A 24,454-nucleotide genomic window follows, 5' to 3' on the forward strand; every position below is an offset into this window, starting at 1 on the left:
ATATGTAATAAGAAATATAGGATTTAAAGCAATTAGTCCATCGGGTGAATTTCAGTAGTGTATTAAGAAGAAGAAGATTATCAGAACTAGACTAGTAATGGGGGGCGTTAAAAGGAGACAAGGAAATACTGTGAAAACAATTGGAAATCTCATCACTCTGGATAATAAGCTAATATTACCAAGGTAGTTTTAAGGTGAGAACAAACTGTTTTCGAATACACAATTGGGGGTTTGAATTTTCGTATGACTAAGGCTTCTAGTCAAGTTGACCTTTTATTTTTATGTATAAATGTTCTTAACAAGTATATATATGATCAGATTGTTCGAAATGTATTGCGCTAATATACCATTACATAGTTCTGATGATGAGATGGTGGAGAAGATTTGTAACTCAGGTGGATGGTTTTGATGGAGTTTTGGTCTATGAGCTGGATGGCTTAGTCGTGGAGCTTTCATAGTCCTTCTGAAAGATATCATCAGCACAAACTACGGGTAGAAGTGAAGTGTTTGTATTTCTCCACATGTGGTTCACAACTTATGCTGTACACCTCGATGTTAATTGGTTCTTGTTGACTTTAAATCTGTCGTTGTTTACTTCTTTGTTTTGGATGTATCTCCCAGTGGTTTGAATTTTTTTCCTATGCTTCTGCATAATTTTCCTGATTGGTTGATAAAATGAATTGATTTCAATGTGTTTGTTTATTGCTGATTGACCTGAGTGTCAAGCTTCTAAAAATTCTCTGATGTTTTTGGAATTGCCTCTATCCAAAATCTCCACATTTTTCTAGTCGAATATGTGTCCGCAGTAGTCCACATGCATTGATATAAGTGAAGACATGTCATGGCGTTTGACTGCCAATTGATGTTCATGCAGGCGAAGATGAAGAGGGCGTCCACTTTGTCCGATGTAGTGTTTGTCACACTTGGCACAATTTATTTTGTAGATGATTTTTGGTTCATCTTCTTTTCTCATTTAATCCTTTGGTTTACATAAGACTGAATGGAATGATTTTGTTGGTTTGTGAGCAACACTTATTCTGAAGGTTTTCAACAGTCTCGTTGTCGTTTCTGATATACCTTTTATGTATGGTAAGGTGATCCTTTCGTTGATTTCTGTACTTGACTTTCTTTCTGCCGATGGGTGTGGCTGGTATTTTTTGATGAAGTTGATTGGGTAGCTATCCTTTTGAAGGATTGTTTTCAAGTATTTTTCCTCATTTTCCTGTGCTGTAATTACGTTGCAGAGTGTCCTTGCCCTCTTGAACAAAGATTGTACGCAGTTGATTTTGTGAGCTCTTGGGTTGTTGCTACTGTAGTCGAGAATACAATCATTGTGGGTCGGCTTCTTGTACAATTGAGTCTTCAGTTTACTTGTGTCGGTCCTGGTGATCTTCGTCTTCTTATTATACTATTGAGATATTGGGTTGTTTTATACCTATCGATCTATAAATGATTCCAAAATATCTTCTGAATATATTCACAAGCTTTATTCACTATACAATCAATCATTTCTTAACTTCATGCTTATTATACATGAACTTAGATGCTCAGAGCAAATTCATGTTGTTGAATGATTACAAACCTGATATTGATTGACAGAGATTATTTATTTAGTTTAATATCACTTTGAGATGATCATAGACAATTATCAAAAATTCAAGTAACATAAATAAATCTGCGTTATCAAACAGAAGTATACAATTTGCAGGATCGTGGATGCGCACTGTTGAGGAGTCCCACAATAGGACGAAACGGCCATCCAGTGCTTCCAGGTTTTCCATGGTGGTCTAGCTTCAATTGACTCATGATTTCAATTATATATAAAAATTTGTGTTTAGTTAAGAAAGTAAATGATCCATATCTAAAAACACTGAAGGTGTTCAACCTTTTTACATTAAGTATATTTATCATTGGAACAAACACCTATGACTTTGTTTTGATTTTTGTTTTTTCTTCCAAATAAGCAGTATTAATCATTCTGTAAGACATCTTACTGTCTGCAAAACATAACATTACTACCAAAAATAACGACATTTGTAATGAAAATAATGAATTGATAATCTTCAATATAAAATTTTTGATTAGTTGAGATCATGAATCAATTGAAGCAATGCCACCATGGAAAACATGGAAGCAGTGGACACGTGCTCACTAGTGACTGGTTTCAAGAGGTATTTCCTGGAGTGCTAGTGAGAAGCGGTGATCAGTGGAGTTCAACCATGTCTGTTTTGAGATAGTAACTCACTGACGACAACGGTGGACGGATGTTCAACTTCGACGATTGATTGAAGTTAGACATTAACACCGTTGGATATAGGCCGGCTCCGTGGTATAGTGGTTAAGCGTTCGCGCGCTAGACTGATAGGTCCTGGGTTCGAATCTCGCGAGGCGGAATCGTTAATGCGTACTAATGAGGAGTTCCGCAATAGGACGAAGTGGCAGTCCAGTGATTCCAGGTTTTCCATAGTGGTCTAGCTTCAATTGATTCATGATCGCAACCTATTAAAATTACTATAATATCCCAAAAAAACCCTTCTGATAAAAATGTTTATTCCATTCCTTACTGTTTACCAGTTGATAATATTTCTGTAAATAAATTCATTCATTATGCAATATTTATGTTTAATATATAAACGTATACAGACAATATGATTATTTTAAGAGAAAGGAAAAAAAAATTAGTTTTACTACATTTATAAGATGAAAGAAAATTCAATTCACTGATTGTATGTTTCTTGTTCCCAAGATGTACAGTGTTGTTTTTTTTTTTTTGTTTTTGCATCTACCAAGATAAAAACGATAAACAGTTGACGATTTTCATTGATTTTTCTCTCTTGTTTCTTGTTGTTGTTCTTTTTTTTATTCATATGTAATACGTAAACAAGAGCATAATGTAAGTTTTTAAATCACAGTACAATAAGTTTTTAGTTAACTGCGAAAAGAAAACCTTCAAACGAAATTCCGTGACTGCTTCATTTCACTGTTTATTTATAAAAGAAAGATTAACTAATTAATATGACCGAATACTTTTCTTAATTGGCCATTTTTATATATATCAGAATAGGGGGTTTGTGAAGATTGTAGTAATTTTAATAGTCCAATTCGTGAGTTGGTATAAGTCAGATCACCATTGAAAATTTGGAAGAACTGGACGGTCGTTTTGTTCTAGTATGAGACTCCTTAACGGTGAGGATCCATAATTAGGCACAAAAGAGACTCGAAACCAGGACCTCCGGTCTCGCATCCGGATGCTTAACCTCTAGACTACTGGGCCGGTATTCAACGGTTTTAATATCTAACTTTAACCAACTCATGATCTTATGCAATCCTTTATCCATTATCTGAGGTGAATACCTGTCTCCACTCGACACGGAATGGACTCCACTCACTGGTGGTCTAGCTTAGATAGACTCATGAACTCAACTATTAAAAGCATTTTCATTACTCTCTGTATATTTATCCTCTTTAGTCTAACTGACACCATTCAAACTACATAATATGAAATATTTGTATTCATTTAAATTATATGTACACAGTGAAATTAAGTACTTCATTCTTCAACATAACGTTGTTATTTGATTAGTTGGTTTGAAAAAAGAAAACTAAAGAAATCATTAATAATAAGGCTGGAGAAAATCAATAAAGCAGTTGGATTCTTTGATCTATATTGACTGAAATATCAAAACATGTTTCATATCATCTACATCCTTCTCTAACCTTAGTTTTATCACAGCCGATATACAAAGAAAATAGAATAGATCATATGTCACAAATGACAGTGTTTCTACACTGAATACTGTTTAACGCGTATTCTCTCATAGGGGTAGTTACAAGAAATATTGGTGAGACTATAATTTATCGACGACCTTTGAGCAACGCTAAAATAACCTTGAAAATGTCATCTACTTACTAGGGTTAACTGAGGGTTATGAATTAGTACGAGGAACTAGGATTAGGATTTATAATTAAAAGTTAGGGTTAGAAATTATGTTTAATGTTTTCATCACGAACTGACATCAGCTATAATGCCCAAATGGTATTTAGCCAGATGAGTGGATGAATCTCGCGCCAAAATCTGAGACCTACTACCTTAAATCTGATTGGTTCATCCATAAATTATAGTCTCGCCGAATTATTATTTAAAAATTGTATATCAAAATCTATCTAATCAGTATAAATTCATTAATCTATCATTTCATTTATGTTTCATTCTAATTCTTGTGTATCTTTCGCTTCATAGATACAAAATTGAATAAAATAAATTTCCGGCCAATTTTCACATATAACCATTAATTTGTATGATTAGTCAAGATTTCACTGTAGGATGGATAAAAACACATCTATAGATTATTTTTATTAAAAATTAAATGGTAAACACTTCTAAAAATATCAGAAGGGGTTCGAATCTCACGAGGCAAGATCGTGGAATTTGCACTGCTGAAGAGTCCCACAATAGGACGAAACAGCCGTCCAGTTCTTCCAGTCAAGGATAAAATCCAAGACTATTGACTTTTATAGCACACGTTTACTCATTAAAACCACTTGGTCTTCATCTATAAGGTATCCTCCAAATGTGTATGTGATAAAAACAACCAACAAATTAAGTGAATTTTCATAAACTCGTTTATCGAAACTACACTCATTTGAAAATGGTGATAAGTACATATATAAATTATAGCAGTTTGTTAGCATATGATTGCTAGAAAACACATACTTATTTTCATCATATAACATTACTAAGATCATATGAATTTTTTAATACTCAAAATATCGGACGATAAGCTTTATAAAATTACCTCTTATATGTACAGTTATAAGTAGTATGTAACAGTAATAGAAAGTAGAATGTTTACCAATAGAAGATTGAGAATAAAGAATAATCAGAATAACAACAGAATGGTAGTGTATGTAAAAAACAATTAAAAAAAAAGATGTGTAAATGATGCATAATTTTGCATGAAACGATAATGTACCTTAATTTCCGTTCATTACAAAATTATTGAAACAAAGTCATTTTTTGAGGGGGGGGGTCATTTATTTGATTTTTCAAGATTATATTTCCTTGTCAATGATTAATCCAATGGTTAATTCATTCACTTTGGTTAGATTTCTATGTCGACAATTCTTTTTACTATGATCATTATTATTATTATTACATATAAATGAACTCAATTGTATATGATACTTAGTTTTATAAGCAATACAAAAATCTTCCATAAATTGACATCGGCACTAAATATGATCATTTTTCCATTATACTAGATATATACACTAGATATATACATATTCTAGACATGTTGTGTCTATATACTGCATACCAATTGCTTTGTATTTTCGAATTCATTCTAAATGATTGTAATAAATGAGTTTATATTATGTACATATACTTATAAAACAAATAATAGTAGTATACAGCATAAATCTACTTTGTTTTTACAACTGTCGGTTTATATCTTTATGAAACAGTTCACTTTAGCACTAGAATCATGTACGGTTTATAAAAGTTTCATTGCTAAAAACAAAATCATATTTCTGAACAAAAATATTTTCAGACTATTTAAAAAATTGATGTTGTAGTGAACAGAACACGACTGGGGACAATCGAATATACATATTCAAGCACAAATTACAGACTATCTCACTAAGTTCTGATAACCATATAGCAAACAGTAAATCTGCAAAATAACAATCAATTGTCTAAATCTTAACTTTCCCTTCTGCAAATATCAGTCCATCTCCTCTAAATTCATTTTACATGCATTTTCCCACTGATTGCGCTTCATTTCAGTTCTTTGCTTATCAGTCTTCTGCCAAAATACATTCTATGTCTGACCATCACCATATATTATTTATGTGGACATAAATAGCCCTCACCACAATGTATGTTGTATCCCATTTAAAACTTTTTTTTGTATCTGATTGCAAAATAATCAGAGGTTTCCATCAAAAAAAAATACATAGTCTTCCGTTCAGTTTCATAAAACTAGTTATATTTTAATTAACGATCCAACAAAACGTTTTTGATTCATATATTTAGACATATTCTAATGAGACTCGATAGACGTGGACCAGATATCTGGTTGAATTGTAGGTTATTAATATCTAAGAGGTATCTTTAGAGGCTTATTTCGAGCAGATATTCCATCTTGTTTTCATTCAATATAGATATAATATTACACTATACTTGGCATGCCCTTTATTTATTACTAGCTTTGCACGTCTTGTTTTAATACTGAGGTCCAATCTATTGAATTTTAGCAATGAAATGATTATTATTCACTTTAACCAGAAGTATATTTTATATAGCAATTATATCACTTGATACACTGAACATGAATATTCAAAATAAATATTTTAACTAGGAAAAATTGTATCCGAACAACATATCTTGTTTATGCAACGCGATGCCTTGAAGTAGTTTGCTAATTTTTGTTTAAAGCAAATGAGTTAAAATTATACATTAAATAACCTATAAACTATATTTGGAATAGGTATTTATGGAGATTTTAGCGTGTTTAATAGTTGAAATCATGAGTCGATGTAAGCTAGATCACTATTGAAAATCTGGAAGCGCTAGATGGCCGTTTCGTGTTAGTATGAGACTCCTCAGCAATGCTCATCTACGAAAAGTAAGATATTAAAACCGTTGAATAACGGTCCAGTGTTTTGCAGGTTAAGCGTTCACGCATGAGGCTGAAGGTCATGAGCTCGCATACCTTTTGTGTGGGATCGTGGATGTACACTGTCGAGGAGTCCTTTACTAGGACGAAACGATTGTCCAGTTCTTACAGGTTTTCAATAGTGATGTAGCCTAGATCGACTTATGAATTCAATCATTAAAATTGTAAACTTTAGATTACAATACATACTTCAATGTACAAATTCCTTATTACACTCTAAATATAAGAGCAAATAGGTAGACCTTATTATATTTAAAAATACTTTAAACCATTCACAAATCAGTAGTCAATAAAAATACTTAATAATTAGAATCCCATTTTATATGTTACATTAAAAATCAACTTTTTTAAAGTAACTCTTTATTCAAGTGGATAATATGGAATATTCTTTTGATTCCATACTTAACAACACTTGACTGATACTGATTAATATGTAAATTCCCTTTCTTCTTTCCTTTTTTTCAATGAGATCAATTCAATCCAATTTATAAAATAGTAGTATATAATGATTGTTTGATTTCTATGATCATTACAAATTATTCTGCATAACATTTTAGTATACTAATTTAGTAGTATATTGATGATAATAATAGAAATCTTATTCATTCGTTCGAATCTCGCGTGGCGGGATCATGGATGCGCACTCCTGAGGAGTCCCATAATAGGACGGAACGGCCATTCAATGCTTCCTGGTTTTCCATGGTGGTCTAGCTTCAATTGACTCATGATTTCAACTATGAAATTACTGGAATCTCCACAAAACCCCTTTTCTCTTCGTTCACTTTTAAAATTATTTCATATAGAATATTACGTAGAATGAATTGTATTTTGTCAGGCGTGAAAATAAACAGAAAAAAAACGAAAGAAATGTATGGTTTCACTAGGGATATATTAAGTAGGTATTAATTTTGAAATAGTGTGGTAATTAGAGTGTACCTATAAGTCTTATATATATGATTAGATAAAATGTGTATATTCCATCAGTTAATAATAGTGTCAAATAAATTCACATGGTATTGTTTAGGACTGCAATTGATCAGTCTCACATTGGTATATGTATATCTTGTGAGGATCGCCTCGATATAGCCTTAAGTCACGAGCATTCAGCTGATGAGTCTTGAAAAGGACGAAACTCATCCTCTAGATTCCACTGCCACCCACCATTTATCTTTGCTTATAATGATGATACCAGAAACTAGTACTCGTTCACATTCATATCGTTTAAAGTGAAATGAAACTACTAAGTCAAAACAATACTCAGATGCTATAGATGATTTTTGGCAGACAGATTTATACTTTTTTAAAAATGAAGACAGTTTCTGGAATAAGCTAATCAAGTTATTTTAGGGAAAATTCGAAAACATTTTATTGACAAACAAAATCTGAGGGAATCGGTACAAGACATGTAAATAATAACTGAACAGTTAAAACCATTGAGAAGTAGAATGTTTTAAAAGACATTTTTAGGAAAGGTCTGTTTTATGGTGATCGTTTCTTAATGCTATATACTTTAGTTACAAAGATTCTTTTTGTGGCTTACAGCGAATCATGAAACGTCAGAACATTTAATTTTTCTACTCATTGAGATATTACAAATATAATAATTTTATTAATAACAATCCACCCTATGCTTAATTTATTTGAAATTATCAAGTCAAACTTTGGTAATGATACTTATCTCTATATTAGTTTCCAGCTTAAAAAGTTATTCCGTCAACCAGTCATTTCAAAAGCTGAATTCAGTTTTCCTTAGTTTCCAGACTGATATGACTCAACTACGAATAATGCCGGTTTGATAAAATTTCTAGGTAATGATTCAGTTGATAAACTGTTTACACAACTGAAAGGTTATCAACTGCTACATCCAAGAGAAAAATTAACTGGTTTGTTCCTATTTATAAAACTCAATCTAACATTTGTTAATTTATTGGTATTGTTTGCTTGAAACTTCCTATTGATGTTTATGACTGCAATTGATTAGTCTTTTATTGACATATGTGCATCCTGTGGGGATTACCTTGATATTGCCTCAGGTCACAAGTATTATGAGCAGAGATGGATAAAGGCTAGTATTAGAATCCGAGACGCGCGTTTCATCCCACTTTGGGCTGGTCAGCTGGATGAACCTACACCCCAGATTTGATGTTCACTCTCAGACTCGAATCCAATATCGTTCGCTTCAAATGCCATCACTCTATCCACTTATCTACTAAATTCAAATAGCCATTAGTTTATACAATGGGGTGGAGCTTAAATTCATTTGTTAAATTATTTTATTTTATTTACTTCTACATTTAGATCAACTTTCCGCGTTATCTGGGTAAATTAACTTCACGGAATCACTTGACTATAATGCCTAGCGATATGCAAGTATGGGTTACTAATATTGATTATTACGATAAACTGGGTCGGTTGTTACAACAAACGTCGTTTAGGTCAGTTTTTTAATGTTTATTTATGGTTTGTATTATAGGATTTTTTTAATCTTAAAACTTAATGTTTTGTTTCATTGAAATAACAAGTCCAATGAAGATATTTATAATGACAGTAGAAAGGAAAATTTTATGGCTAACTAATTTACTCATCATAAAACTACAGGAGAAAGATAATCACTTTTAATTGATTAATGAATCGTGAGTATTCACTTTTGAAGGGTCTCATACTCGGATGTTCATCTTATGCTCTTTGGTTTTCAGTGGTATTTTGAGATCAATTTCCTACAAATACAATCTGTTAATTGATCAATGATATAAAGTTGTCTTTAAAATAAAGATCCATTAACTTCGCAATGAAACTTCAAAACAAATCGTGGAGAAATGTTTATTAAATCCTCTTGAAGGTTATACCGAAAAGATCTTACTTCATTCCTACACTAATCAAAATGACAGCTATATATGAAAACGATTGATTCAAAAAAACATTCATGGAAAGATTTCATCCATGAAGCTGAGTGTAAATAAGTTTCCGTTAGTATACTAATATTTCTTAGCTTCAAATTATGGTCAAAACGTAGAATAAATAATCTACTCACTTTTGTGTACATATAATCTAATAAATGGTTTATCTTATAAACAATGATTAATGTGACAATCTATTTGGAGATATAATAAGTTTTGTAGATACGATATCACTGAACGACAAGGTACTTCTATTTGTATGTTAACTAATCACAGAAACTGATAGAAATATCAATGAGACTAAGTGTTATGTCTAGAGCTTTGATTCTTGCTATGCCGCGTACTACTAGACTACTTGGACGATTGAACACGCAACGTCGCAAGAGAGAAGACAGAAGACTAGTAAGTAGGAATTTTATTCCCAAAACAGTCTCAAATATAGTACAACAATCCCGTTTATTTATAGTTTTCTGGTTGAAAGTAAATCATCATTTCGGACAGCCAATAGGCACGTAGGGGGTCCTTCTTATTCATCCAATAGGGAACCTACATGTCGACATTCTAGAATGTTCCCCTAGTGGTGATTGGATGGGATGTCTTCGGTTCTTTCTGGGCTTCTTGAGTTTGCCAACGAGCCATCCTTTCACTAAGTCTTATTGTTAGATGATGAATGGAATTCAAAAGGTTCTTGACATATTTTCCTATTATATATCAAATTTGATACATGTGAAATTCAATACTTTCAGAAGTTATCAATTCTCCATAAGTTCGAATCCCAATATTTCCACTCCATTTAACTAGTTAACATTATTCATAATCATTTATTTTCAACTTTAACATGGTTGATTACATAAGTCATGCCTTTCAATAAGAGCTCAATGGCATCCATGCTATAAATGTCTTCTCAGAGGATTTTGTTTAATTGTCATAATTAGTGGTCAGAATTTTTTCTGAACAGTTTCTATCTTTTTCTCTTTACATAGCGAACTACAAGACTACATTACATTTGCAATACTTCACAAATATGGAGGATACGTTGATCAAAAAACTGCACAATTAAAGAATAAATTTCTAAAACCATATGCAGGTACTTACCAGGAAATATTATTGATTTATTATTTCTATTAAAGTTTTTAGTAAAAACAAATCCCATTTTACTGCCACATTATAATTTTGGGTTAAAGGTCTTTAAACTACTGGTTTGATTAATATAGAAATGATTTTTTGAACACAGTGTGATGGTCGATATTCGATATTATACTTAAACTTCGTATATTGTTCGTCCTGATAACCGTTACTACATAACTCTCCGACGGTGTGTAAATCAGAAGGCGAATACGAAGGGTTGATTGTGTTTATTATTGGACCACACACAGATATCCAAAATTACGGGCACGTTAAGCAAGCATGTAAGAGTAGTGCCCTAAAGCAGGCGAGTGAGCGTAAGAGTCAAATGAGCGAGAGACCAATCGACCGAGTAAGCGAGTACAGTACAGTGCAGTGAACAGGATTAAGATGTACATATATTCCCCAAAACAGTGTCAAAATATAGTACAGAAATCTCATGTATTTATAGTCATTGGCTGAATGTGAATCATCATTTCGGTCAACCAATAGGCACATAGGGGTCATTCTTATCCATCCAATAGGGAAGCTACACGTCGACATTCTAGAATATTCCCCTAGCAGTGATTGGATAGAAAGTCTGCGGCTCTTTCTCGGCTTCTTAAGGCTTCCTAGAGTTTACCGACGAGCCGTCCTTACACAAACTCAATTGTATGTGAGCTGCTATAACAGTATTCAGCCTACTATGATTTACATTTAAGTCAGTTAATATTAAGCTTAACAGTCATATGAATAAATAGAATACAATTTTCGTACGCTTCATCCTATCATCTTCATAATGAAGTCTTCACACATCGATTCCGATTCAGATGAATCAAGTATATGAAGTACTAACTCCTAACTACACTAAACAACAAATAATATATTTTTTCTAAAACTCATAGACTGATATGAATTATGAAACACTGGTTCTTACACAAAACATTTACTGAGATCAATCAGTGGAATTATACTTCAGAATATTTTTCACAATAAGTGCCTTTTAAGAGTCTCCAGTTAGAAATGTCACCAACCTAAGTCTGCTTGCAAAGTTATATATATAGATTATCACTGGGTCTAATGTATATTCAGTCGCTAAGATAATCTGCTCTTCTAATTCAAAAAAGTAACTATAAGCTTGAAAAATAACCAGTGTACACAGAAATTTTATTGAATTTTTTTTTCATTTTAGAAAGCCTTGGAATTGATCAAGTTTCTTACTGGCCATTTTTGTTAGATTTAGCTTCACCAGGATTGCAACAAATTCTTCAAAGCCGATGGACTTCAATTCAACTCAATTATGCAATTAAACAGGTAGATAATTAAAAATAATGCCTGATTTCTATGTTTCCAATCGTAGATAATACATGTTGAGTCGTGTTACAAAATTAAGTTAACCAGTTTCTTAACACTGTAATTTTTAAATATAAGTACTTTATTACAACATGTCCACGATTTTGTCGGTAACAGATAATAAATTGTCAATGGTCAATTCTAATCTAACTGTGAATCTGGCTGATGTTTGTCTAAACCCACAGGCTGAACTAATTTCCCTAATGTCGCAGCTTACCTTATTTATTAGTATCACACAGAACGAAACCTATGTTGAGTGGATCTTCCTTCCTACTATCTCAAGTCACCAGACATCTTGAAATACTACATACAGTGTTCACTGACTTAAAGTGGTGGCTACACTGTAACTTAGTCAATAGCATTTACTTACTACTAAAGAACTAACCATATAAGATATTTGGCCACCATTAAATAATCAATCATTTGAACAGTTCGATTATGTTAGTTGTATATTTTAATGTGAACTAAAAAGAAGACGCAACAAAATTCATGTCTAAAGATAGATCAGAACAGTAGAGAGAATCCATTTCTTGTCTTTACTTCATATTATATTTTTAGAAAGTTGAATTCAATGAACGGAAGGCCACAAACATTGGTGCAATTCATTAGTAGAAAGATATTCTAAAATCTTTAGGATACTTAATGCTTATTCAAAGATTCAAAAATTCATCACTGATTATTAGAATGGAAGATCAAGTAGCATAGAGTAATTCAGTTCATGTTTATCGTTCTGTGAGATTAAGACGTTCAATTAAAAATTTACTACTGAATAAAACGATACTATTTACTATTTAACTAATAAATGAAGTTGGATTTGACCAACCATTTTACTGTGATCCATTACTTTCTAGATTATTTTCATATTAGTTATATCATTAAACGTTTTTACTGTTTTGATTCAACCTTTAAACTGTTTTTAATTATAGTTTCATCATGAAATTTTAACTCCTGTACAAACGATAATGATTAAGTTGTTAAATAGATCAATATCCGAAACAATGAAATGTTACCATTTATTAAATAAGGTGGGTAAAATTATCTTTTTCTAGCTGAAAAAAGCCGTAGATTATTTAAGCAAATTGTTTTTATATTCAGCCGAAAATTATTGAACTATATTGTATTTATTATTACTTAGTTGAACACATAAATATTGGTACAAACGGACGCCGAATAGATATGCGCCACACAAGTCACTTGATTTGTGTGTGAGCTGTGATACTGCACAGGTGCCCGAACCGAAGCACGTGGTTTTCTTAGGGGGCCACACCCGGAGCCATTTTTACCTAGATGTGTAATTCACTAGACAGCAGAGCAACGTAAGGAGATGCAGTTCTATGGTAGCCGGTAATCAGGGATTGGTTATTACGCCATTTGTTTCCTTAGGATCCTGAAGCTAATATGCATCATTGGTTTGGAATCACGGTTTTCCAACTCCTCTAGGTGAACTCTCCGTGGCCACCGACGCAGTTAGAGAGCCAGACATTCGCTTTTCGTCTTCTCAATTTCGTAAACAACGGTAATGTCGCGAGAAGCCGATGAGTAGGACTTCTATGACAGTGGTTGTATGCACGAGACTATGTGAGAGCATTTAGAGAGGGAGAGCTGACTCTGTTCACTCTCAGCTAAACCAGGGCGTTTGGGGCGGACTATATTGGAGGAAGGTATTGTATCAACATCCGTATAGCTAGAGTAACTATACCTTATTGCACTCAGTCCTTCGTGTTCAACAGTGAAAGTAATATATTTCTCATAAATTATGGTTTTGTCAATTCCAATTAGTCACTTGTTTGTTGTATATCACTTTAGGATAGTTACATTCGTATAAAAAAACCTAAGGAAAGTTCATGTTTAAATAAAACAGCTATCCATCGACCATCTGGTTTCCCGTGATTCTTTAACTGAAGTCATTCCGTATTGTGAATTGCCTTTGCACAATAATTGTTTATCAACCTGATAAAGACATTAAACACCGACTGTTATGATTAAGTCAGTTTGACAAATTTTCGTTACCTACTCTTCTAATCAAGTCTGAATTTAGATAAAGAAATTGCATGAAAATATGTATATATCGATAACAAACAATGAAATCAAATTCATTCGGTATAGTTTTTACGAACATTGTTCAATCGTATTCTGTATTAATTAAATACTCAAATAAGAACACATTAAGGTGTAAAATTAATGTAGATATTTGATGTATCCAAATAACTGGATATAGATTCAACAAGTACCCGGTTTGATATCACAGTTTTGTGAAGTTGATTTAAGTTTATTTTTCACTAATGAGGTCATCTAAAGCATTACTGTATCCTAAATGTTCTAGTGGAAACAATGAAGGAGACAATTCAATAATGTTGGGACAGAAACAGTTATCAACGTTGTCGCAATATTGTAAATGAACTAACATTAGAACTATTGAGCTCCACATCAATGATTTAAATGAAACGAATTTACATTGAAATTTGAAGGTTTCATGTATGATTGGTTGTGTATGTTTGTTAACATAACCTTCTGAATTATCTCAATTATGTTTTTACTTTAAAAGTAGCTGACCAGTCCTATTTGGATTTCATTAAATTTTGATGCTGATTTTTACTTCATTAGTACTATTTTAAGTTATATAATAATATAGTTTATCTTAAATATATTTTTAATTTAACTCTATATAGAAACTCCTTAATTTTCCTAACAGTTCTTAAGTTAGGGTTTAAAGTATAACTCGGTGTATACAAAAATAATAAGAATATACATTTACTGAAGCATATACATTTTGCCTACTTACCTTCAGATAAGTAGTATGAAAATTCAACTAATGTCACATAATGGTCATGAATCGATGGAAGATTTTTATTCTGAGGTAAGAATTTCTCTGTTTTTAAAAAATGCAATATAGTTAAATACTAGAGATGATGAGTTTATATTGTCATGTACAACGATAAATTTATCAAGTGACTGAAGGAAGCTTAACAATCTAACGTTGGTTGTTTAAAGACAGCCTGTAGGCTCTTTTGTCATTTACTTTCAATTACCTAACATTGAAACATGGTGCAATCAACATCATATCATTTGGCCCAGTGTCTATCTTACAACTTAGTCAATAGGATTCTATTAGCACTGAAAAATAAACATACAGGACATTGCTTATTACACAGTGATCAGTCGTTGTGAAGTCAACTAAACATGTCTGTGAGTTTACTGAAGATAGACTGAGTATAACCAAGCTTCTTAATCATATTTAACTCATGATAATCGGTAAATCAAAGTGTTTAACACTTGAAAGCATACATTTGTGATGCATATTCAGAATCTAAACCACAAAAATATTAAATTTATACAAATTATAGCTTATTATCTGAAGAAATCCTTTTCATTTTCCCTGTATACTCACATTTCACTTGTCATTATTTTCCAGAATTTATTCTTAACATGTTTAGTTATCTGTTCAAGTCCAGTAAACATTCCCTCATTTTAATAAGGATTTAAGTTAGCTGTTTTTGAAACGATATACATTTACGGATGGGAAAACTCGGTATAACTAATGTAATCGTGTTGAATGCTGATTATATACAATCACACTTGTAATAGATATTTTAAACAAGCATAATTTCCCCATGAACAGATATCCTTTTATGAGTTCATCGATCTCCAATTACAACTATTGCCTAAAAATCAATTCTCTTGATGAGAAACACATAAGTGATCATAGTTGAAAGCGTGAGTCAATTGAAGCTATACCATCATGGAAAACCTGGAAACACTGGACGCCGTTTCGTCCTATCGTGGGACTCCTCAGCAGTGATCGTTTGTGTGTAAATTGAAAGTACGTTGTGTTGTAAGAAGAATATGGTGAACAATGTGTAAGTGAAAACAAAACTCGAGAAAAAAGAAAGTAAAACGTGAATCGATATATAAGTAGACTGTTATATCCCCATAAAAATGGTGAACGGTAACTTTGGGGATCCGCTTATGGACCAATACTATGTGTATATTTTTATTGTATAATTATTCGTGTCCCTCTTATTATTAGCTTTATTTTGTCCTACAGACTATTATTATAAGATTTCCCATTCTTGAGTTATCCTCAGTTTATTAGTTACTGTTCCCCTATATCACAGCCACATTTGGCCAAATCTTGTACAAATGTTGTTTCCTATTTTATGGTACGATGTGGTCTGTCCGTTTGGTATGTAAACCCAGTATGTTTGAGAATAATTATTCATATTGCAGAGGCTGTTATTGGTGTTCTGGACTTAACCGGCTGGGCTAGGAAGAGAGAAGGACCGACAAGTGCTCTAGACTGCTCGCACGGGTTATGTGTGTCATTGGTTCGATCGATAAGTCGCTGCTCTCCAATTGACGGTCTTATCACGTCATATATTAAACAGGGCAAGCAGGCCACAAGATATAACATAGACTTATCGTATACACTTATATTTAATAATGAAAACAATCAACAACAATTAGCCATCACACACAACTGACATGAAGACAATCTGATGATGATACTGATAACTAGAAGTTAGTTAAGTTTGAATATATCAACTTCAATTAATGATAAGAAGTAATACCAATTGATTAAGACTGATTCCCTCTCTAGTCTTCTTTTTAACCATAATTCATTTATAAATTATTTCATTAGTTAAACTTTTATATCTGATTAAAATCTCATAAAAATCCTATTTCATCCTAATTTACTCATCTACATTTAAATAAAATTCCATTCATCTTCTATCTATTTGTTTCCCTTTCATTAGATTGATGTATGTTGTTGTTGTTGTTCTCTTTTTCTTTCTTTCTTTTTTTCTTTCTTTTTTTATCTTTTTCTTTCTGTTTATTTAGTTAAAAATTCAATCTAGACAAAGTCTTTTAATGCAATTAGTACAATTTAATAATTTTTTATCACAAAAAGCAATATCTACAGAATTATCTAAATTAATTCCAGATCTTGGGTAAGTTTCATGTCCATTTTTTTGGTATGTATATATACAAAAATGTTCATAATTGTTATATTATCATGTTAGTTTCTATGGTGTTGAACATGCTAAAACAAAAACAAGAAAAAAATCTTTAATTTAGTTGATTACATAATTAAGTTGAAAATGAGGTGGGATTAAATAATTTTAAGATGATCATGAAAATTTTGAGTAAAATTTATTTTTGTTTTGAATAGATTGTTATTTGAAATAGTTTGTTTTTTTTAGGGGGGGGGGGTCGAAAAGACTTGAAAACATTTTTGTAAAACTGGATAATTAATTTCTTTATTTGTGATGCGAAAGCAGTGACCAGTGGAGTTCAACCAAGTCTGTTGTATAGATATCAACTCACTGAAGACAATTGGTGAACGGTTGCTCAAACTTCGTGGATTTGTTGAAGTTGATCAATAACACCGTTGGATGCCGCTTCAGTGGTCTATCGGTTGAGTGCTCTGGCTCGAGACTGGTAGGTCCTGGGTTCAAATCTCGTGATTGCGGGATCGTGGATGCGTACTGTTGAGGAGTCCCATAATAGGACGAAACAGCCGTCCAGTACTTCCAGGATTTCCCTGGAGGTCTAGCTTCAATTTACTCATGATTTCAACTATGAAAATTCTTTATTTATGATTGATTGAAGAACTTGTATTATTCCATTGATTTTTTAATAATCAGAAATGATCAGGAAGGGGGTTTTGTGGAGATTTTAGTGATTTTATAAAGTTGAAATCATGAGTCAATTGAAGCTAGACCACTATGGAAAACCTGGAAGCACTGGACGACCGTTTCGTCCAGGTTTTCCATGGTGGTCTACTTTCAATTGACTCATGATTTCAACTATATAAAATCAGAAATGAATTGAACATTTTCAATTGTTGTATTGTTTCCCATTATACAAAATATCATTAGTGAATAAAAGGGTTAATTAACAAAGTGTTTGTAGAAATAAGATTATCTATAAAGATAATTAGTGATTTGTAATTACGTAATCTGCTACACTAAACTACGAGTGTGCTCAATTTTAAAATAGTGCCATACCTATGTCAGTTGTAATCACTGTACAGTTCGGCATTATTATGGGTTAGCTGAAACTGGTATTCTATATTAACACGATTAGATGAAATTAACAAATTGAATATCATGTGTACTGAATTAATTTAGTAACAACTGTAATTAAAAGGGTTAAATATTGAGAATACGTCCCAGAAAGATAGGAAGAATAGGTATGTGTGAATGAATGTTAAAACTCAAGGTATGGATCAAGATATAGAGTAAATGGACTTGCCACAGTGTGATTATTTCTGACCCATGTTATCTAACATAACTTTATTGGGCAGGCCTCAACCAGATATTTCTCAACTAATAACATATTTTAGACTAACAGTCAACGACTTTATAGACAAATCTTACGTCTAAGTTTGATCGCCGTTATCTCTCTGCCAACTTAATTCCATACTAGCCAAAGTCAGTCATCACAGTAGACAATGGTTGCGGGGTTAATTAATGCATGTCTCGACAATCTCATTAGACCTTAACTTTCTCTGGTAATCTATGACTAACATCTGCATTCCTTATTAAGTTATTCTATGATAAATGAGCTATCCTTCAATTTCTTCCATAAAGTTATTGATTACTTTAATGACAAAAATGAACTAATTCATCTTCTAAATTCTTCAAATTATTCTTCATCAACATAAAGTTTAACTATTTTAAATATAAACATTCTGAGATTATTAAACATTTCTAAAAAAGTACATTTTTGTAATTGAGTATCGTGTTAGTATGTTAGCCTGTTTTAAAGATTCACTTTTAACTTACCTATTAGTTACATAAATCATTCAACTAAACGCTATCGATAAACATGTTTATTTATTATTATTAAATACACTTGGTATTGTTTGTTTGAACCTTCCCATTGATGTTTAGGACTGCAATCAATCAGTCTCTTATTGGTCATATGTGCTTACTGTGTGTATTGCCTCGATATAGCCTTAATTCACAAGCATTATAAGCAAAGACGCGCGTTTCAGAGTTGATGTTCACTTTGGGACTCGAACCCAGTATCATTCGCTTCAAACGCCATGGCGTTATCCACTCAGCTACTGAGTCTTGATAGCCACTTGCTTGTGCAATAGGATGAAGTTTAAATTCATTTAGTATTATTTGTTTGAATCTTCCCATTGATGTTTAGGACTGCAACTGTCCAGTCTCTGATTGTTTATTTTTCATTATTATTAATCATTATATTCATTAAAAACTATGCATAAATAGTTAATAATAGTAGTATTCTTAGTAAACTTAATATTAGTGAACTTAACAGATAAAGTTTTGAATATTTATTATGATTTATGTTAGATCTTTGATAAAAACAAAAACGTTACTACTACCACTAATAATAATGATAATATTACTATTATTATTATTATTAGTAGTAGTAATATCGATTAGTGTTCACAAAGATTGTTACGAAAAGTAAACATAAACAACACTTCGTTTGACTGTTGTAATAATAAACATACCTTTTAGTTAAATAAAAGGCAGAGATTAATTTGGGTTAGAATTTATGTCTATTATGAAAAAACACACATTGTAAATTAGAAAGTAATGGGCTGTTGTTTTATCTTGTTTCGGGACTAATATACATATATGACTCTCTACAAGACTGAATATAAAGAAGTTAAATTCCGGTACTAGACCGATAACTTGAGAAGAATGGGAGGGATTGATTAACAGAATTCGGACGTACAAATACTGGAGAGTTACCTGCGAATGACAATAGATGATTATTACATTATATAGCAAATAAAATGAAGTTCAACTTTGATTCAGTTGTTTTAAATAGATCATGTTTACCGACTAATATGATGATTCTATCTTAATCCTCAGGAAGTCTCGTGAGTGCATACCATTTAGGAAATTTCTTTCTGACAAAAAATGGATGTACAATATTTCATTATTTTCAACTTTTCTCTGGTTGGTGTTAGTTAAGGATAATAATACGTCTTCAAACCTTCACGTAGCTGTCGGTAGGATGTTAATAGCAGCCCAAATAACACAGTTATTATGACTTGGAAGCAGAAAAATTGGGTGAGGTGGGATCAAATTCCACTGTGAGTGTCAGTTCCCTCAAAATTACAGGTACTCCTTCAGGAAGGATGACGGCTAGCACGAAACCTATATTCAGGGATATATTGAAGACAAAAAACAATAATATACTTCAAAACAAATTTATAGCACAGATTTTTCCAGTTACTACTTTTGTAGCCAAATTATTTTTCTGAGGAGTGGGGTTGCTGACCTCGTGAACAAACCGGACTAGAAGTAAAACTAGAGAGGCAAAAGGCAAAGTTTCTTCTCAAATTATTTATAATCAAATGTACTGCAAAGATGTAATTTCGTCTGAGTAAGATTTTGTTGTTTAGGACAAAATGTAAATAGAATTATGAATGTACATTAGTTGAGTGGATAATATTCACTGCCAAAGCAATAAGATCCTTCAATAAAGATGGTAAATTCACAATAAAAATTTGTAGTATATCAAAAAACTTCATCAGTCAGACAATCATCAGCAACGTACAACTCAGAATATATGTAGGTCGGTTTGAATTACCGCATTATATTACCATAGTGAGATGCAAAATAGAAGAATCGTAGTAACAATATAAGCTTTCTAAATTTTTGTTTGTTCTAACTACAGTATAATTGATGACGACTAGCAGTTGAATGCAAGATTTATATTTCTTCTTATTTAACACTACATTGAAATGTAAATAAATCCTGCTGATGAGTTTTGAATAGAACAAAATCGGCATTCTGTACTCGCATACTATTACACTCAAAATGCAATAAATGCGTTTACGTTTATTTAAACTATTCTAATTCATTTAGAAGGTGATAAAATTCTTCACTGAATAAGGTACAGATATGATGACCTGTTGTATGAATAATTTTAATTAGTCATAGTCTATACAAAGCATTGGCAATAGTTGGAAGAGAGTTAGGGGCGGCCAAACCAAAACATGGCATCAGTGCTTGAAGTCACTAACTTCTAGTCTGAGCCATGTTGGCAGATGCAGACTACTTGGTTGGGGTCCGTGTGACTATCGTGACCAATGGTTGGAGACTCTAGGTGATATGGCTCAGAATCGATCACAATGACATCGGTGTATACACTCTTTATCTTCCCTTAAACCTTGAGATTAAAATTGCTTCACAACGTTCTTCCTTCCTGTACTATATCCTTATATACAACCTATCTTTTATATACTACCACCACTAAATTAACCACTTCTATGAATTCGGTGTTCATCTTGTTGTGCTAACGAGATATGGTAACTTGGACCGATGCATATATGTGCCTGGTCCTACGTTGTAGCTGACTGACATACAAAGATGACTGAATTCATTCGGACTGATCTTAATTTATTTAGATCTACAAAATCAAAATGCTACACATAATGAATAACTTACTTTTCACTCATCTTTTTATGTTTCAGTCTTAGTTCTGGAGGTAGTAAACTTTTTCATTATATACAAAGTTCTAATATATTGGGTAAGTCTATACTATAAATATATATCCATTTTACGGTATGCTTAAATGTTTCTTTAATTAACTACTCTTGAATAAATAATTAGTTTCAATAGTTGAGATCATAAGTCAATTGAAGCTAGACCACCATGGAAAACCTGGAAGCACTGGACGGCCGTTTCGTCCTAATGTGGGACTCCTCAGTAAGTTATTTACCCTCACATCAACTAACTTTGTAATTTGCTAAATAGAACGATAATAATAGTCGTTATAAACTATGCTAGAAGTTTGATAATATAGGAAGTTCTGAAAATAAAATATTTCTTGAAGGTTGATTGTTTTGATATTCAAGGTGACAGCAGACTAATCTTACTGTTTAAATGACCTAAACTGTATCGCATTTCAACTTGACGTATTCACTATTGAATAGACTTTAGTGATGTGGTTCCAATAAATTTTAAGATTATTAATAGTCCATTCACAATTTAGTTGTTCATTTACTAATTTCAGCCAAATACTTATCTCAAATTTTTATTAAGATTTTTGTATTTATATACTATAATCGAAGTATGCTGAACAATCCAACAGTAATGAACAGCTATATGTTTCAGAGATAATAGCTTTGATGGACTGTATTTTTGGTAAATAAAAAAAATCCAACGTTTAGGTCATTTCAAAGTAATGTACAAAATAATCGTAATTATTTATTATTAGCAGTTTTCAATAACTTTTAACAAGTATCATTTATGTCTTACAAAATTAATTGTTATTTCATTGCACTGTTCTGTATCATAAGAAAGTGTTGCCTTGGCAACTAATTATTTTATATAGTTGGAATAATGAGTCAATTGAAGCTAGAACACTATGGAAAACCTGAAAACACTGGACGACCGTTTCGTCCCATTTTGGGACTCCTCAACAGTGCGCATCCACGATCCCGCCTCGCGAGATCCGAACCCAGGACCTATCGGTCTCGCGCGCGAGCGCTTAACCACTAGACCACTGAGCCGGCATCCAGCGGTGTTTGAAGATATCAACTCATTGAAGACAACAGTTAATGGCTGCTCAGTTTCGTGGATTGATTAAAGTTAGACATTAACACCGTTGGATGCCAGCTCAGTGATCTAATGGTTAAGCGCTCTCACGAAACGGTCGTCCAGTGCTTCCAGGTTTTCCATGGTGGTCTACGTTCAATTGACTCATGAATAAAACTATATAAAATTACTAAAATCTCCACAAAACCCCCTTCTAACTAATTATTTCTTTATTATATATTTCAATATATTTTGTTTTCTTATTTGTATGCTTCTGGAAAAAAGAAATTTCACTTCTATTATTACAATGGCCTTATTTTATGCCTGATTTATCAATACCCAGGTAAGTGAGTGAACAAACACGAATATTTTGCGTTAGATTCATAAGAGAAACTATTTTCTTTTTTTTCTACTAGGCTTTAATGTATTAAAATGTGTTTTATTAAAATAAAATTGTTTTTATCACGTGTTCCATATAGTTTATTTAACTGTCTAGTATCATTGATTTTGGTGGAGTTTTGTTCTTTCAGCTGGATGGTTTGGTCGTGGAGTTTTCATTGCTATTCTGTAAGACATTATCAGGACAAACTTCAGGTAGAAGTGAAATGTTCGAATTTCTCCACATATAGCTCATAGCTTGTCCTGTAGATCTCGATGTTGATTGGTTGTTTTTGACCTTAAATCATACACAATGGCAGTTTTACAAGCAACAATAAGTTATTAAAATCAAGTTTTCGCATTTTTACCTCCTTCTTTTTTTTTATAGAAAAAAGGCGGTTAGATTTTACTCTAATCACCTTTTGGCTCTGTGTATTACAACTTAATTTTATTCATTCAGTTCCCAGTGTCCGCTATTACCACTTCCTACATACTTCAGATTATCTATTTCCTTTATAGCTCTTTCGATAGTCTTTACGCTAACTCCAGCTTCAGCTGCAATAGCCTTTCTTGTAATCCTACCATTGCTTCTCACTTTTTCTTTAATAAACTCTGCGAGGGCTATCTTATCGTGAGCGACATCGTGAGCAACATTGTCGCCTCCAACCTTTTGTGTCGCTATCTTCTTTAGAGGAATAATCGTTCTGAATATATCTCCCTCCTCAAATAGCGGGTTTTGTCCTGAATAAAGCTGTGTGTACTTGTAGGTATTTCGCATTCCTGAACCAAGTTCATCCGCAAGACCTATTTCTCTAAAAACTTTAGATATAGTAGGATTCTTAGGAAATGGCTCAAACTTCTGTAAATCTAAAGCTCCCATCCCATGAGCCAAGTTGCTGTTTTCAACTGTAATCCTTTCATCGTCAATAATCATCTTTGCAGGAAAACCACTTGAATAATCTCTATGAGCCAGCGTATTGGAAACTATTTCTCTGAGTATCCTGTCTCTTGCATTGACATTGACAATTCCGTCCAAGACAAATAAATCATTCAAGTGCTTCTGTCCAAATTCTATCAGCCTGTCATAGCTGTCAATCAGATTTGTTATGACAACATCTCTATCGTCATATCTGTCCTTGTTTTCAACTCTGAATATCGCATCAGTTTTGTGTTGCGGAAGAACAGACATAATAGAGTTGTCTTTTCCAAATAACAGAATAGCTGCTAATGTAATTCCCTCACGCTTTGTTTCCGGATCTGTCAGTATCAAATTGGCACTTCTAAGAAGCTCCTCATTACTCATATTTTCCCAAACATGATTTTTATTTCGGGAAACAGCCATTTTCTTAGCTTTATCAATGACAGAAGCATCAAGAAAATCAATATCAAGATTCGGATATACTTTATTTACAAAATAGCTTCCTTGTTTTCTCGCATATAACTTATATACAAGTTCAGAATGATCTGTGATATTGATGTCCCCTTGTGGAATTCGAATTCCAACACATTG

At 32.5% G+C, this 24,454-nt stretch overlaps 1 protein-coding gene across 1 annotated transcript in view; it reads left to right on the plus strand.

Moving 5' to 3' along the window:
• The window catches only part of Smp_125490 (hypothetical protein), a gene marked incomplete at both ends in the record, with an annotated part of 86,901 nt that overhangs the window by 50,831 nt on the left and 11,616 nt on the right, over positions 1-24,454 (plus strand). Inside the window, 4 exons of the mRNA XM_018796289.1 lie at positions 8,979-9,115; positions 10,561-10,664; positions 11,874-11,995; positions 12,961-13,059. Of these exons, the coding sequence (XP_018650516.1) occupies positions 8,979-9,115; positions 10,561-10,664; positions 11,874-11,995; positions 12,961-13,059 (462 nt within the window). The remainder of the gene's footprint in view (positions 1-8,978; positions 9,116-10,560; positions 10,665-11,873; positions 11,996-12,960; positions 13,060-24,454) is intronic.

The sequence above is a fragment of the Schistosoma mansoni genome, chromosome 2 (assembly GCF_000237925.1).
Source record: "Schistosoma mansoni strain Puerto Rico chromosome 2, complete genome".
In the NCBI taxonomy this organism is placed as follows: Eukaryota; Metazoa; Platyhelminthes; class Trematoda; order Strigeidida; family Schistosomatidae; genus Schistosoma; species Schistosoma mansoni.